Below are 14,883 nucleotides of genomic sequence, written 5' to 3' on the forward strand. Positions count from 1 at the left end.
TGGAGACCAAGTTTTATTGTGCAGAGGAATCTTTTAGATAGTAGCCTTTAGAGAGAGCAGGTTGTAAAATGTTCCTTACCAGACTTAAAAGGGTGCCTGGCTCTTAGTTGGTTATCTCCTGGGTGTAGGAAGGAAGGAAGGAACACAAAGGGGAAAGGGGATATAGAATGTGGATTTTTCCCACAAGAGACTTTGCAGGGCAATTTTAAGGCATGGCAAGGAAATCTAATTTGGGGTAAAACATTTTGATTTTCTTCCTTGTTACGCCAGATTGGAAAGTAAGTCATGACATACATGGTCAAAACCCATCTGGTGAGAATTTATGGGTTTTGTAGGCCATGACTCCCCAGACACCTTATATAGGAATTTGGGCAAGATAAAAAATCAGAGCTTAGTCTTCACGATCAACCCCACATGCCAGGCCTTGTGGTAGGCACCTAACATTCAGTCAGTAACTACAGTAACTCTGTCCATTGTGTCTGGAGCAAGCTAAAAAGGCTGGATTGCTGGGGAAATGGAAAGAAGCCAGCACTAGGGGTCTGGGTTCAAGTCTGGAGGGAAGGAGGGGTTGTTGAGCCCTAACTTTGCACTAAAGTAACCTTGGCTGTGTAATTTAGCCATCTAAGAAAACGAGGGGATAGACACCACATATCATCTCTGAGCTCCCTTGAAGATGTCTGTATGATTCTCTCCTTTCCATGTCCCTTCCGTGCCACTATTCCGAGCATCAGTCTGACCCTAGGAATAGTGACGTCCTACTCAGCTGGGGGCTGCCCCTCAGTTCCCATAGAGGCAAGTCTGGGTCCTGACTCGGCCAATGGCCCTGGAGGCCACTGAGCTCCTAGACCCACAGCGCAGAGAAGTGGGGGATAGGTCATTCCAGGACAAGGGGGCGGAGGCTCCAAGAAACTACGACTCCCAGGAGGCCACTGGGTGCCCTCCGGCAGCCTGGGCCTGGTGCATGCTGGGAGCAGTAAGCGGCCTCCCGCCGCGCTTCATTGTTAAGACCGCTAGGCCAGGTAGCCCGCGCGCATGCCCAGTCACGTCCCAACTAGTTGGGCGGCTTTCCCTCCTGCAGGCCTCTTCTCTTTCCGGTCTTGCTGAGGCGCTCCTTTCCCCGCCCCACCTCCGCCCTCTTTTCAGGGAATTTCGAAGGGGCGTGGCCTCTGGCAAGCGCGTCCCCAGGGGTGTGTATACGCGCGTTCACGGGAGGTTAAAGAGGGAGGGGCCTAAACCTTGGGTGTGGAAGGCAGAGAGAAGACCGCGGGGAACGGAAAGCGCATGCGTCTTAGTGGTGCCGCAGAGCCCGGGGAGTCGCGGAGGGCAGGGGGGAAAATGGGCTTGCGGGACTGACGCACGCGCATTGGGATACCAGATCTCCGCCTCCTGCTCCAGGTTTCCCCTCCTCCTTCACCACCCTCCCGGAAGTGGAGCCGCCCTCGCGCCCACCAGCGGCAACCCCCTGCGGCAGGCCCCGCCCACACAGGCTCCGCCCCCCCGGCTCTCCGCCCCCTCCTCTGGTAGTGGCGCCGGCTTGCATCCCAGGTCGTGGCGGTTTTGGTGCCTGAAGCAGGGAGCGCGGAGTCGTTCCCGAGAGAGGCGGCCAGGCTATGCTCGCCGGTTTCCGGCGTTCCGCTCCGGCCAGCCAGAGTCTCTGTCTCAACCTGTGTACGTGCTCCAGCAGTCTGCTCAGCCCGGCCCCGCGGCGCGGTTGGCGGCGGCGCCCCAGGCGCGCCCCCTCCTCCGATGGCGGCGGAGATCCAGCCCAAGCCTTTGACCCGCAAGCCGATCCTGCTGCAGCGGATGGAGGGGTCCCAGGAGGTGGTGAATATGGCCGTGATCGTGCCCAAAGAGGAGGGCGTCATCAGCGTCTCCGAGGACAGGTATGGACTGCTGCCATTCGGCCGCGAGGAGGGGCGGGACAGGCCGACGGCCCTCGAGCCCGCGTCAGGGGCTGTGCCTCCACGTCGGCGCGAGTGTAGACTTGCTCCCCCAAGTTTTATTGTAATGCGCATCCCGGTGGTGCCGGTGTCCAGCTGTGCGCCGCCTCCGCTGTGTGGCTCCGGGAAGCGGAGCCGGGACGGCGGCGAGCGCTCCGGCTTCACCCCGGGCTGGGTAGTGCCTGCTGGAGCCGGGTGTCCCTCGGGCTAACGGTGCGCTGGAGGGACTTTGGTCCATCCCTGAGGACAGGAGGGAAAGAGGGGAGGAGCCGCCCGGCCCTGCAAGTGTGTGCTTGGGGAACGATGCCCTGAGCCGCCTCTGCCAGATAACCAAGGGGTTTGGGGTACTCTCTGGTACAGCTCCCAGAGTTTCAAACGGAGAAAGCAAATGCCACTCCTTCTTCCCAGACATTCCCACTGAATCCAGATAACCCAGACATCTTAGGCTGAATTCAATGAATATTCTAAGTTGTACCAAGAGTAAGTTTAGGCTTCTGCGTGGTGCCTTCTTTCCTTTCCCCTCCTTATCTCTTGGAGCTCGAGGAGAAGCGCGTAGAACTTGTAACGGATCACTGCTGCAAATAGCTCTTGAGTTTCTTCCCTTTGCCTGTTTCCTTTATTTTTGCTTAATTTTGCTTAATTTGCAGAAGTGGAACTAGTTCTGCCTTCAAATATTCTCCCTGTTTTGCGTTTTCGCTTTAACTGAATTTCCTTGAATATGCAGGAATAAAGCTGATGAAGCTAATTTCTAGAGTAATGTTGCTTGAAGATAGTAGTATGATAATTTATCTGGAATTGTTTCTTTGCTAAAATCTATATAAGCATTCTTACAAAAGAACACTGTAGAGGTACATAACACGAGGATTTTACAGTAAGTAGGTTTTCTTAATATAAGTTCAAATCATGCAGAGGTAAAGTATCCTTTCTTGGTGACTCTCAAAACTGAGAGGCTGAGCAACAAAGTGCTCATTGCTGTCTTTATAGTCATTTCCTCACTTAGCATAGTGTGTGGCCTCAAAAATTGAGCTCGATAGGTTTGTTCATGTCTTAGGTTCTTCAGTATAACTAGGATATTAATGACATGTTCTTGTCTACATCATGCTCAATACAAATGGCGCCTGATTAATTTCTTATGCAGATCCAATGGAAAACATTGTAAACATACACCAGTGGCAAGCATTCTGCAATGAACAGAAGAATTCATGGCTGAAATGGAGTACATGGATGTAGGACCCTTTTGAAATTCACAGAGAAGCGTTATGAGAAAGTTTGATTTTTTCCATAAAGGCAAAATTTTATTAAAAAGACTGCTTCTGGACCTAGAAATTCTTTGTCACAGTATTGTTTTCATGGGATATATTCCATAAAATATATTGAAGGAATATATTGGTAGATGTCACTTTCCCAGTCTGTAACTACTGGAGATGGAACTGATCAATTTCTAACTGCTGTGGAAAATTCATAAGCAAGTTCATGGAATCAAGAAAAGGAGAAGGGTAGTTAAACCTAAGCTGCTTTAATATTTTATTTATTTATTTTTTAAGACTAGTTAAGTAAAGTAGTGAGAAGGGGAAAAGAGTAGAACAGGGAGTTCAATCTGTAACTGACTGTGAACAATTGAGATAATAAAACTACCTTCAGACCAGCCTAAGCTCCTTTAATATTAAGGTGTTATTATAGTATTGAAACTTCTGATTCCCATTTCACCACATTTACCTTGAAGGAAACAGCTTTACTGGGGTATATTTTCAAGTGTTTGGAGACGCTGAAGTAGTGTATATTAATGAAACTGAAGAATAAATTTCATTTGATTATAGGATGAAAGAAATGCAATGTTCAGCTATATCTTAGCCTAATTTTCACTTTTCTAGTGTACAATGTAAATAATAGAAATTATTTTGTCATGGAGTTACTGTTAAATAAGGTTCACCCATAAGTCTGGAATTATTATTAATATACATTTTTTATTATTCAAGTTGACAAGTCTGTTCTTCTTTGGGTCATATACTCAAACATGAACATAACTTTGTTATTTAGAGCTCAGTTTTGGTTATGGTTTTCATTAAAAGAATTGATCTATATTCTTGCTTTCCAGAATTCAATGTTAATGTCACTTCATATAATGCTAAATATATGAAAATGGAATATTGATTTTCATCACAACCTACAAAGCCATTACCATTCACTGCTTTAGCTAGAAACTAGTAATCTTCATTCCTGAACTCTGAGGTTAAAGCCGCAAGTAATGTCCCATACCTGAATGGCAGTGTTCCATAAATTCTTATGAAACCCTGGTTTAACTTTTTGACCTTTGACTTCTTCATTGCCTTTATGTGTGCCTTTGAAAACACTTAACATTTTCCATTTTAAACGGTGCTATACAGTATATATTTCATGTCCATTTTATTTTCTCTTCTGTGAGTTCCCTATGGAGCTTTGTGTGTCTTATTCATTGTATCATCATTAGGACCTAACATGGTACCTGGCATGCAATAGGTCCTCAATACATGTTTGTTGTATCAGTGACTGATCTGTTTTTTTGCTGTTCCTGAAAGCACAGCATCTTGACTACTGTAGGCTTTTAGTTGATATTTGTTGAATGAATTATATGATGACCTATGAAAGGCTTATGTGGACAAGTATACACTTGTAGGAAAAGTGCTGGACTAGGTAGACTTTAAAGTGCTTCAAAACTCTGAAAATCCATGAATTGCTTCATTTATTCTGTCAACAAACATTTGAGTACTTACTGTGTTCCAGTCACATGCATACATTGTAATGATGAAAATGATAAGGTCCTTTCAAGATGCTCACAATTTAGTGCAGGAATTTTAGAAGAATATTGCTTAATAAAAACAAAACTACTACTTCCAAGATTTAGTATTGGAATGATAATTTGCAGATGGAGAAGAATGGCTGGATTCCATAATTCGTATTGTCCCCTAAATTTTACCTCCCTTTGGAGGATTCTTTCACTCAAACTGCCCTCAATAGTGGCCTGATAATACTCAAATCTTCAAGCCCAAGAGTGGATAAAAATTCTTGCCTTCCAAGTTCCTTTTAGCAGAGTTCAGACAGCCTTGAACTTTACTCAGTATCAATGGAGGAAATATAAAGGAATAGAAGAAATATGAAAACAATCTGATTTACAAATAAAGATTTCTGGTGCTACCATAATACAGAGCCTGTTTCAGGAACTCCCCACCCTTGTCTGAGTCTATCTTTGCTTTAGTTGTAGTTAGGTTATATACCCAAAGGGCATACCGAACTTTGATACCTTGGATACCTCATTTCCCAGCTTCTTTTTGGACTGTCTTTTCTGAGTGAATGCCATTTTAGCATTCCCTGCCTAGGAGCTTCCTTTCAGACGTCTCCGCTCTGTTTTGGTCAAGACATGTTTAGTCTGCAGCTTAGCAGGGGCTTCTTTGTTTAGTGGCAGCCTCTTCAAGTGATGAAAGCCAGGAGGGACCTCTCTCCAGGTGGGACCCAGTCCCATGCAGACCTTTGTATCTTCATAAGTTCTTTATAAGCATATCAACACAAGTCAGTAATCTTAGCATTCATACAGAGACTTTCAGTAACTTGGTAGTTTCGTTTAGGCAATTATAGGAAATCATTCCCTCCCTAGGAGTTAACAACAGGTACAAACATTGTCCTCTGGGGTTGCCAATGAACCTCCTGCTTGTGGTGGTTAGAGAAGACCCACAGTCTCTTCTACAAATGGGTCTTGCAGGGTGAGTAGGAGTTCTTGTGAAAAAGCCTTTCCTGTAGAGGAAAGGGCATTTTAGATAGAGGAGGCAAGAAAACTCCCATTCATTAAGAAGCACTAGAATGTCCTGATTAAGGGTGGACAACGGAGCCAATTGGCTTGAGTTCAGAACTCAGCACTCAGTGTCCTCACATTTTGAGGAATCTGAAAATTAGTGACTCTGATGGCAAAAGTTACTGAACCCTTTGGGTGAAAGATTTCAGGGTTCTTTTTCTGGATAAAAAGGCCTGTGTTGGTGGTAGGTTGTGGAGAAGGAGTCTGTGGGAGAGATAACTATAGAGAAGAAAGTTACTGGGGAGGGCGATATGGGGAACTGCCTTTCTACATTATGACTTTATTCAGGACCAGTTTATACAACATAGGCCCTGCTGTGTTCTCTCTAAGTCCTGAGGGCAGAGCACAAGCAATTGTTAAGAGGGGGGTGAGATTTTTAATCCCAAAATAAGGAGATCTGATCCCCAATGCCTAGCACAAAGGAGATGCATTATATGTTCCTTGAATGAATTAAGCAATGACTGGTGATCACCTTTTTGAATTGAAATGGACCTGAGGATTTTGTGAGTTTCTGTCAGCAAAGGTATTTAAGTTGAGCCTGAGAGAAGTTTAGCAGCTTGCTTTAGGCCAGGGTAACCAACATACAATATGGGATGGGAGTGGGAATGGGCTGGGATGAGGGGGTTGGATTTTTTTCTACTTCAAGGGCCTTTTTTTCCCAACTCTAAATTACTATGATTCTAGTGGCCATGACTACTTGACTATTTCCTGAAAAAGAAGTTAAAATTTTATTTCATCTTATGAATCCTCATAGTATTGGTTCATTTACCATTAATTCTTTTTATTATGAAATTGCACTATCCCAGTTCTCTGCTTCAACCGTTAGTTTGATAATTAGACCTTGATGCAGTTCCGTTGAGCTCCTGATAGAGTTTTATGTACCATGTATTTTATAACATTTGCACAGTTTTCTTAAGAAATGCAAATCAGAGTTTTACAGTGCCAAGCACATTTCTGAAAGTTGAGGACTTTTCAGAGTGAGGGAGTGAGCGCTCTGAAGTCAGCAAAATTAGAGCCCATCTAAACTAATTTTTGAGTGTGTGAAGTCTCTAATAGCATAAAATTAATACACTTTCCACTGCGCACTTGAGGCTCATCACTTGGTGGTAATAATTGTGGATTTCAAGGTCCCAAAGAGGGAACTTGTCCTGTATGATTGTGGAAAATTAGACCTTTACTCCGAATTCAAAACATGAAGCACTCTTCATGCTAGCAAATCTTTCTGGAAACAAGCTGCCTCTGTGTCTCCAAAGGTCAGAAACAGACTGACTTTTTAAGGAAAGATCACTATGGGAAAGCTTATTTGAGGAGGCTTACTAGAGGAGGATTAGCTTCAAGTGATCCCAGAGCTCCTGACAGTTCTGAATTTCCTATTTTTATATTATTAAACCAGAGTCTGTCTGGGACCTCACAGGTCTTAATCAGTATATATTCATCCAGATATTGCAACACTATGGGAAAGTTAGGGTGGCAATTCTGACACTCTTAAAATGAGTAATTTTTAAATCATGAAATCCTGACCAGCTGTCTTACACCTCAAGTGCTACTAAACTTATTTGAAAAAGAAATATAGGTAAAAATCATAGGATTTAAGTAGCTAGAAGAAACTTTAGAGAGATGGCCTTTTCCAAACAAACAAAATCAAAACTTTAGAAAAGGAAATGTGAGTTTTTACTTGCACAGCATCTTTCTCTGGCTGTCTGTTTTCACTTTGCATTTGGCTTTGAGAAAGCATGGAGAATCATCCTGATGTCATTAAAAATAACAGTTTGGGGGAAATTAAAACACTTTGTGGCATTTAGAAATCAATAAGTAGATTGTGATGTAAGACTACTGCAGGTGGTGATTTGTTGATATCTGTAACACTAAACTAAATTGTGTACTGTATATACTTAGAAGAGAATGACCACCATACCAAGCTTTTCTTCTCAACTATTACCAGAATAGAAAGAATTCAAAAAGAGATCACACTCCTTTATTTTTATGAGTAGGTCTCCCAAGGAGAGTGATACAATTAACCTAGAAATTCCCTAACAGAGAAAACAAAAAACAAAAAAAACTCCCCTTGTACAACTTCAGCAAGCAGTCTTATTAACTCTTTAAAAAAATTTTTTATTTCAGGGCAGGGAGCCTCTTCATCCAAATATTTTATTTAGTCCTTAGTAAAAATTAATTCAGAAGTTTAAGAAACTAACCAGTAAGACCAAAAAAGAAAAGGTCATCTCCTTGTCTCTTGGCAGGGAGTGCTGCTTTATGCTCTCCTGTGCCTTTAATTTAAGGATTCTCGGAAAAGAACTGGGACTGGGAGTCTGATCTCAGCTCTACTCTGCATTGACCTTGGCATTTCCTGGGGCATTTCATCACTCTAAGCTTCAGTTTGTCCATCTGGCAAAGGAGGGGGTTAGATTTCCTAGCTATGACTCTCGTACTGTGATGTGCTTCTGTAGTGACTAGATAAGTAGTCTCTGCAACCATATCATCCTAAAATCTCAAGTGGAGGAAAGCACGCATTAGGGAAAAAGCAGCATGCTTGTGTGAAACTGTCAGCACCTCATGGTGCAACTGTAAAACGATGCTTTCTGGAGCCTTTGGATGGCAGCGGTTATTTATTCCTGGATGAAATATTAAGAAGTATTTGTTTTGTGTTAGTGCGTAACACCCAGTTGAACTAGATTCACTACATTCCTACTTCTAGATGAGTCCTTTACTTTCAAACTCTGGGTGGTTTGCTAGCAACCAAGTCAGGGCCTGGGTTATCTAGATTAATGTTTTGGAAACTTTTTAGACCACAAATCATAGTAAAAAATATAGTTAGCATTGCTACGCAAGACTGACATACTGTCTCACACATATACACACATATGACAGAAACAAAGATTTTATGAAATGGTATCCTCTTAATGTGACATGCACACTATTTTCTGTTCTGTTGCAGCCCTTATAAGATCCTAGTTGTGACCCTTTCAATTAATTTCATGACCCACTAAAGGATTGTGAACAACAGTTTGAAATACTACAAAGCTTTAGAAGAACTGGTAATGTTTTGTACTTTCTTTTTCTCCCGTTACTTAGTTTCAGTTTTCTAGAAGATGGAAATGTAATTCAACTTGGGGACCTAAACCCTATCAGCCTACCCCACCCCTGGCCTGGCCTGCTTTTCTGAAATTCCCATTGACATTATAGAATTGACCCAGTCTGACTGGAAGCCTTCAAGTCAAGAGATAACTGTTCTAAAGCCTTTCAGCCCAGAGCCAGAGAGGGTTCAGAAAAAAAGTAGGAATGTTGAGGGGAGGGGGGAGGGATAGCATTAGGAGATATACCTAATGTTAAATGAAGAGTTAACGGGTGCAGCACACCAACATGGCACATGTATACATATGTTAACAAACCTGCACGTTGGGCACATGTACCCTAAAACTTAAAGTATAATAAAAATTAAAAAAATAAAAAATAAAATAAAATAATTAGGAATGTACCAAATTGAGCACTTGCTATTGTTTGAGTGGCTGCATTTTAGCTTCCTGTCCTATGTTAATTTATTACTGAGTTAGGACTCAGAAATGATGCATCACATCTAAATTATGAATGTCGCCAGGTGGGGTGGTTCACGCCTGTAATCCCAGCACTTTGCGGGGTTGAGGCGGGTGGATCACCTGAGGTCAGGAGTTCGAGACCAGCCTGGCCAACATGGCGAAACCCCGTCTCTACTAAAAATACAAAAATTAGCTGGGTGTGGTGGTGGGCACCTGTAATCCCAGCTACCTAGGAGGCTAAGGCAGGAGAATCGCCTGAACCTGGGAGGCGGAAGTTGCACTGAGCTGAGATTGTACCACTGCACTCCAGCCTGGGCAACAGAGTGAGACTCCATCCCCCCCCCCCAAAAAAAAAAAGACAAAAATAAATAAAATAAAATAAAAATAAATAAATAATGAATGTCAGTTGTTACCCTCTCTGTGTGACTATGCTTTTCTTTTTAGCTGGGCAGATTTACTTACAACATGGTGCTATTTAGAGATTTTATGTATCTTCCATTGGTTATTAAATTATTATCTCTTTTCCGATTTCTAAGGATCAACTTAAATTTTAAATAATCGTCATAATAATCGCTCTGGAGTATGTTTACATTTTAAATAAAGATAATATAGCCAGGCAGGGTGATTCACACCTATAATCTCAGCACTTTGGGAGGCTGAGGTGGGAGGGCTGGCTTGAGGCCAGGAGTTCAAGACCAGCTGAGCAAGATAGCAAGATCCTGTCTCTACAACAAATAAATAAAAGATAATAACCACAGTAAAGAATTACTGCTCATAGATCCCTTAGCACAATGACTGTTAGTATTTCATATATTTCCTTCTAGTAGTTTTTCTAATGCAGTTTTCAAAAATATGATTGTAATCATACACTTTTATGTTCTTGCCCTCACTTAAACTTTTGCCAGCACCTACCTAGATTTTAACCATCATTTTAAGTGGCCTTATATTTTTGCTTTCCTTCAGTATTCACTCATATTTATTTAATGATGATACTGTATATACTTGGCCTCTGATCTCCCATCATGAACAAGGCATATCCTGCTCTCAGGGTACTGCTGATCTAGTCAGTATATCATAATTGATCTTCTTCCTATTGTTTATTTACATTATTTTCAGTTTTATAAATGTTATGATGAACATTGTTACATGTACAGGTGTCCCCTTCTATCCTCCACCCTGAGTTTTTTATTATTTCTTTAGGAAAGATTGTAAGAAGATTGCCATATTATTTTTCAAAAGGTTTATGCCACTTTAAAATGCTTATAGTTATGTATGCATATGAGAATATTAGTTTTGCCACACCTGACCAGCCATGGATATTATTATTTTAAAATTCTTTTTCATAATTTGCTTGATAAATGGTGGTACTTTATTGATGTTTAATTTATATTTTTTTGGCTGACTGGTGAATATTTTTCTGTTTGTTTATTTCTAGTTATTTTTCCTTTTGTGAATTGTCTGTTTCTGTCCTTTGTCCATTTCTCCATTGAAGTCTCTTGGTTCTTCTTAACAATTTCTTTTACATATATTCTATAGATATAGTAAGACTATTAACCCTAGGCCTGTTATATATCCAGATATGTCTTACATTTTGTTGTTTGCCTTTTCATTTTTTATATAGAAAACATTTACTTTTAAGTTTAGCTATTAAAATTTATTTATTTTAAAAATTTTAAAATAAGAGACAGGGTCTCACCACGTTGTTCTGGCTGCAGCGCAGTGGCCATTCAGAGGCACATTCCCACTACTGATCAGCAAGGGAGTTTTGACATGCTCTGTTTCCGACTTGGGCCAGTTTACCCCTTCTTAGGCAACCTGGTGGTCCCCAGCTCACATGAGGTCACTATATTGGTGTCTAACTTAGTGTGGACACCTAATTAGCATAGCACACTATAGCCCAGAACTTCTGGGCTCAAGTGAACCCCCTGCCTCAGGTTGCTGAATAACTGGGACTACAGGTGTGTGCCACCACACACCTTTTTTTAATAATTGAAATTTCTTCCGTCACTCCTAATTTTTGAAAGTAACACTTTTCCCAGGGAGCCACTGATACTCATTTTTCTTTCATCTTAGTTATATAATTTGATGAAAAAATAACTTTTTGATTTGTTTGAAGTGTATTTCATTAAGTGGCATAATTTGGGAAGTATAAATGGATTTTCCTAAAACTTGCTGTTAATTATTTCCACATTACTTATTGAGTGGTCCTTATATTTTCTTTTGTGTTTATTTGTGAAACGACTTTTATCACAAATTTCAGTTTTCATAATCAGCAGGGCCTGCTGTGGCCTCTGTTGTGTCTTAGGGAATCTCTTTGCCTCTTTTAGCACCAGTTCTACACTTTTAATTATTGTAGCTAATGAGTTTTTCTTGACTGCTTGCCATTATGTATCTGCAGTGATAGCCCTAATCTCTCTGGCCAGGTCATCTGGCTAATGGGAAAGGAATCAGATATTGGCTCTTTCCAAAGCCTTAGGATTTTACAGTCTCAGTTTCCGTGTCTGCAAATTGGGAATAATGACTCGTCCTAGTGTTGTTGGGAGGTTTGCATGAGATGATCTTCCTGTAGCACCTGCAGCACTTGGAGCATAGTTGGTGCTCAGTGAAAGTTTGTTTTATTTTTTGTTTATAACACCAGCACACCTCTAAGCAGGTAAGCTTTTTCTGTTGCCATGGTTCCATTAAGACTATTTTAAGACTCACTTTGGATATACAGAGTTTGGTCTGTTGAACTTTTTTTTGTTTTTGTAGAGTTCTGAGCCCCTTTTTTCTTCTCTAATACAGAAGGGCGAGGTTAACTCTGTCATCTTTATACCACCACTTTCCAAATTTGCCCTGTGACAGCCAGTGGTAAGGAGAGGTGTGTAGTGGGTGGGTACTGTGTTCTCCTTTGCAGGATTCTCTCTCTCTCTTCATTTGCTATCTTGCCCTGAAATGGTGTGTCCCTTGTCCCCACTCGTCTCCTGGACAGCAGGGGCTGTGTCTTCCATGGCTTCCATAAGGAATACATTTAGGGAAGGATAAAAGTTCAACTAAATTGTTCTTAACCGGAAGCTTAGGCATTATAAACTGGCAACTAGCAGACTGAAGTCCACCATTGGACAGATTTTGAGTGGTCCACACACAGTGTTTTTAGAAGTTTTGAATTTGTCGGCAAGGTTTAAACATATGGACTTCACATAAACATCCAGATTGCCAGCTTCTCTTGACACATGGGAAGACGGAGCTGTGCCAAGCCATGAAATTATCGCCTGCAGACCCCTTGCTCTTGCTCTGCCTGCTGGGGCTAAGGTCCTCTGAGCTGGCCAGGAGAGGTGAAGGTATGCTGCCATGGCTGCCTGCCAGTGGGAAAGCAGCACACGAGACCCAGAAAGCCTTCCTCTAAAATCTGAAATGCTTCGCCTTTTTTGTACTAAGTAGTTAGAGCTTTGATATTTAGAAGAAGAAAAAGAAAAAAGAAATCAAAAGATAGCCAGAAAGCTCATGTTTCTAAAAACTTAGGTGTGGGCCAAGGGAGGAAGCATATACGTAAAAAATCAAGACACCTTTGATAACAGATGCTGATGTACCCAGTAAATATATAAATAAAGGTGGGTATTGGTAAATTAAGGATGGCATTTACCCTTCCTGATTCCCTCTCTGGAGGCAATTTTTTGGGGGCCAGGGACTGGAGTCAGAGAAGCCTGGGTTTGACTCTTTGCTCTGCCACTTCGTATTTAAATACATTTAAATTCTAGTTTTAGAAAAGCTTAAATTACATTGTTGCTTTTTATTTTGTGCATCTGGATTAATATTCCTGGAGTCAGTTTACATGCCTTGCTGTTAGAATCTCAGTAACCTGTTTTAGTGTTCGTTGGGGGAGAAGGAGTGTTGGAATGGCTAATTCATTTCATTATATTTTGATTTGGGGGATATTTTTGAATTTATATTTGAATAGTTTAATTCTCTTTACATGTCAAAGCTTAGATTGTTAAACAGTTTTGAAGGATGAATAATTTTTATCTAGAAAATAAAATTAAATTAAGGAGGTTAATCTGCATGCATAGTTAGCTGAATTGGCCTGCTGTTTGAATGGATTAAATTGGTTTGGAGTTTGGTTGCAGTGTGACTTCTCTGACTTATTTTTCTTATTGAGCTTCTATTTGGGAAATTTCTGTCACATCAGATGTGCAAAATATAAATCTTTGAGCTTGATGTGGATAGGATAGGGCAAAGTTTGAGAAAGTAAAGTTCACTCAATCCGAAAAGGTTCTGTCAACCTTAAATAATGAGATTCAGAAAATATGATTTAAATACAGTTTATTTGAGTGCAAAGCTTGAGGATGATCACCTGGAAACACTGACTCCAAGTGAATGGGGTCAGTGTTCCAAAGTGAAGTTAAGGTTTCACTTACATAGGTAGAGACAGAGAAGTTCCAGCAGGATTACGTTGTTCATATAAGACCAGAACATACACCACAGTGATTTGATTGGTTACAGATTGCTACATTCCAGGGAAGATTCCTTGCTCCATGAGAAGGGACAAGGATCTGAGGGGGTCTTATCTCTGGTGCTGCTTGGCCTTTTAATTATTTACAGGAAAAAAGGCAGAAGTTGCAGCTGTACACCACGTGACTTGGGCTGTGTAGCCATATTCCTCTCAAGGCTCAGAATAAGTTAAAATTCCAACAGCTTTAAGTTGGAATTATTTTAAGTTTGAACAATTTAATTTCACAGTTCAGTGTAGTATATGGAGAAGAAGCGGTCCAGAAAAGTTCTCTTGAGGCTCTGGGGGCATGTGTGGGCTTGTCTACAGGTACATTGTATTTCTCCAGTGTGTGGTCCTCCTCCCACCTCACTTTAATTTTTTGTTTTCTTTTTAAAAATGTTCTACTTTACTCTTTAATAATTTCTCATTATTGAATTAGTGGAAATATAGATCATTGTCAGTATTGAACCCAGAAGAACTGTATACTATGTACCAAGTTGTTGCTTTATTGATAAGTGAACAAAAGGTTGAGTTCTTGAGATTACTGTGTTGAGATTTCCAGTGCTCATAGGCACTTTTCTAAGGGTCTTTGGCTTAATTGAAGTTCTTATATTTTGGTCATAAGAACTTCAATGATGTCCTTACCATTATATAATTACTGGGAAACTACATTCTTAAGCTTGAAGGACTGAAGTTGAACTTGAAAACTTTTGAAGCAATGAACTGTTTTCACATTGCACAAGTAAGTTTATCCTTTAAGGGATGCTGCTATAGTCACTATTTTCAGGACCTGGCATTGCTTATTTCTGCTTTTTCAAAACTTTTGCTTAAAAAGTTGATCTGTCTGTTGCTTTTGTTGCCTAGTAGTTCATGCTTATGTATGTGGAAAAGTGAGGTTAATGATGGCAACAAATCCTGGATGGATTTGCAGAGAGAATAGGATCAAAATGGCGGAAACATTTAGTTACTTGAAATGGAGTTTAGTTAGGAGATTGCAACAATTTGAAATTAAATAATCATAGTACAAAAGAAGTAAGGTTTTAAAAATGTTACTTATTTGCTAGTTTGTTTCCCTTGAAGAAATTCTGAATATTTGAATGAAAAACAGCAGGTAGAAAT

General features: G+C 40.9%; 1 protein-coding gene across 2 annotated transcripts in view; it reads left to right on the forward strand.

The window, feature by feature from the left end:
• The first annotated feature begins 1,313 nt into the window (after positions 1-1,313).
• The window catches only part of WDFY2 (WD repeat and FYVE domain containing 2), a 183,605-nt gene continuing 170,035 nt past the window's right edge, over positions 1,314-14,883 (forward strand). Inside the window, exon 1 of one of the 2 annotated variants that reach the window (XM_002824297.5) lies at positions 1,314-1,883. In XM_002824297.5, the coding sequence (XP_002824343.1) occupies positions 1,747-1,883 (137 nt within the window). In that variant the 5' untranslated portion in view covers positions 1,314-1,746. The remainder of the gene's footprint in view (positions 1,884-14,883) is intronic. The other variant, XM_054529063.2, reaches the window with a different exon arrangement.

This window comes from Pongo abelii, chromosome 14, assembly GCF_028885655.2.
Source record: "Pongo abelii isolate AG06213 chromosome 14, NHGRI_mPonAbe1-v2.0_pri, whole genome shotgun sequence".
Taxonomy (NCBI): domain Eukaryota; kingdom Metazoa; phylum Chordata; class Mammalia; order Primates; family Hominidae; genus Pongo; species Pongo abelii.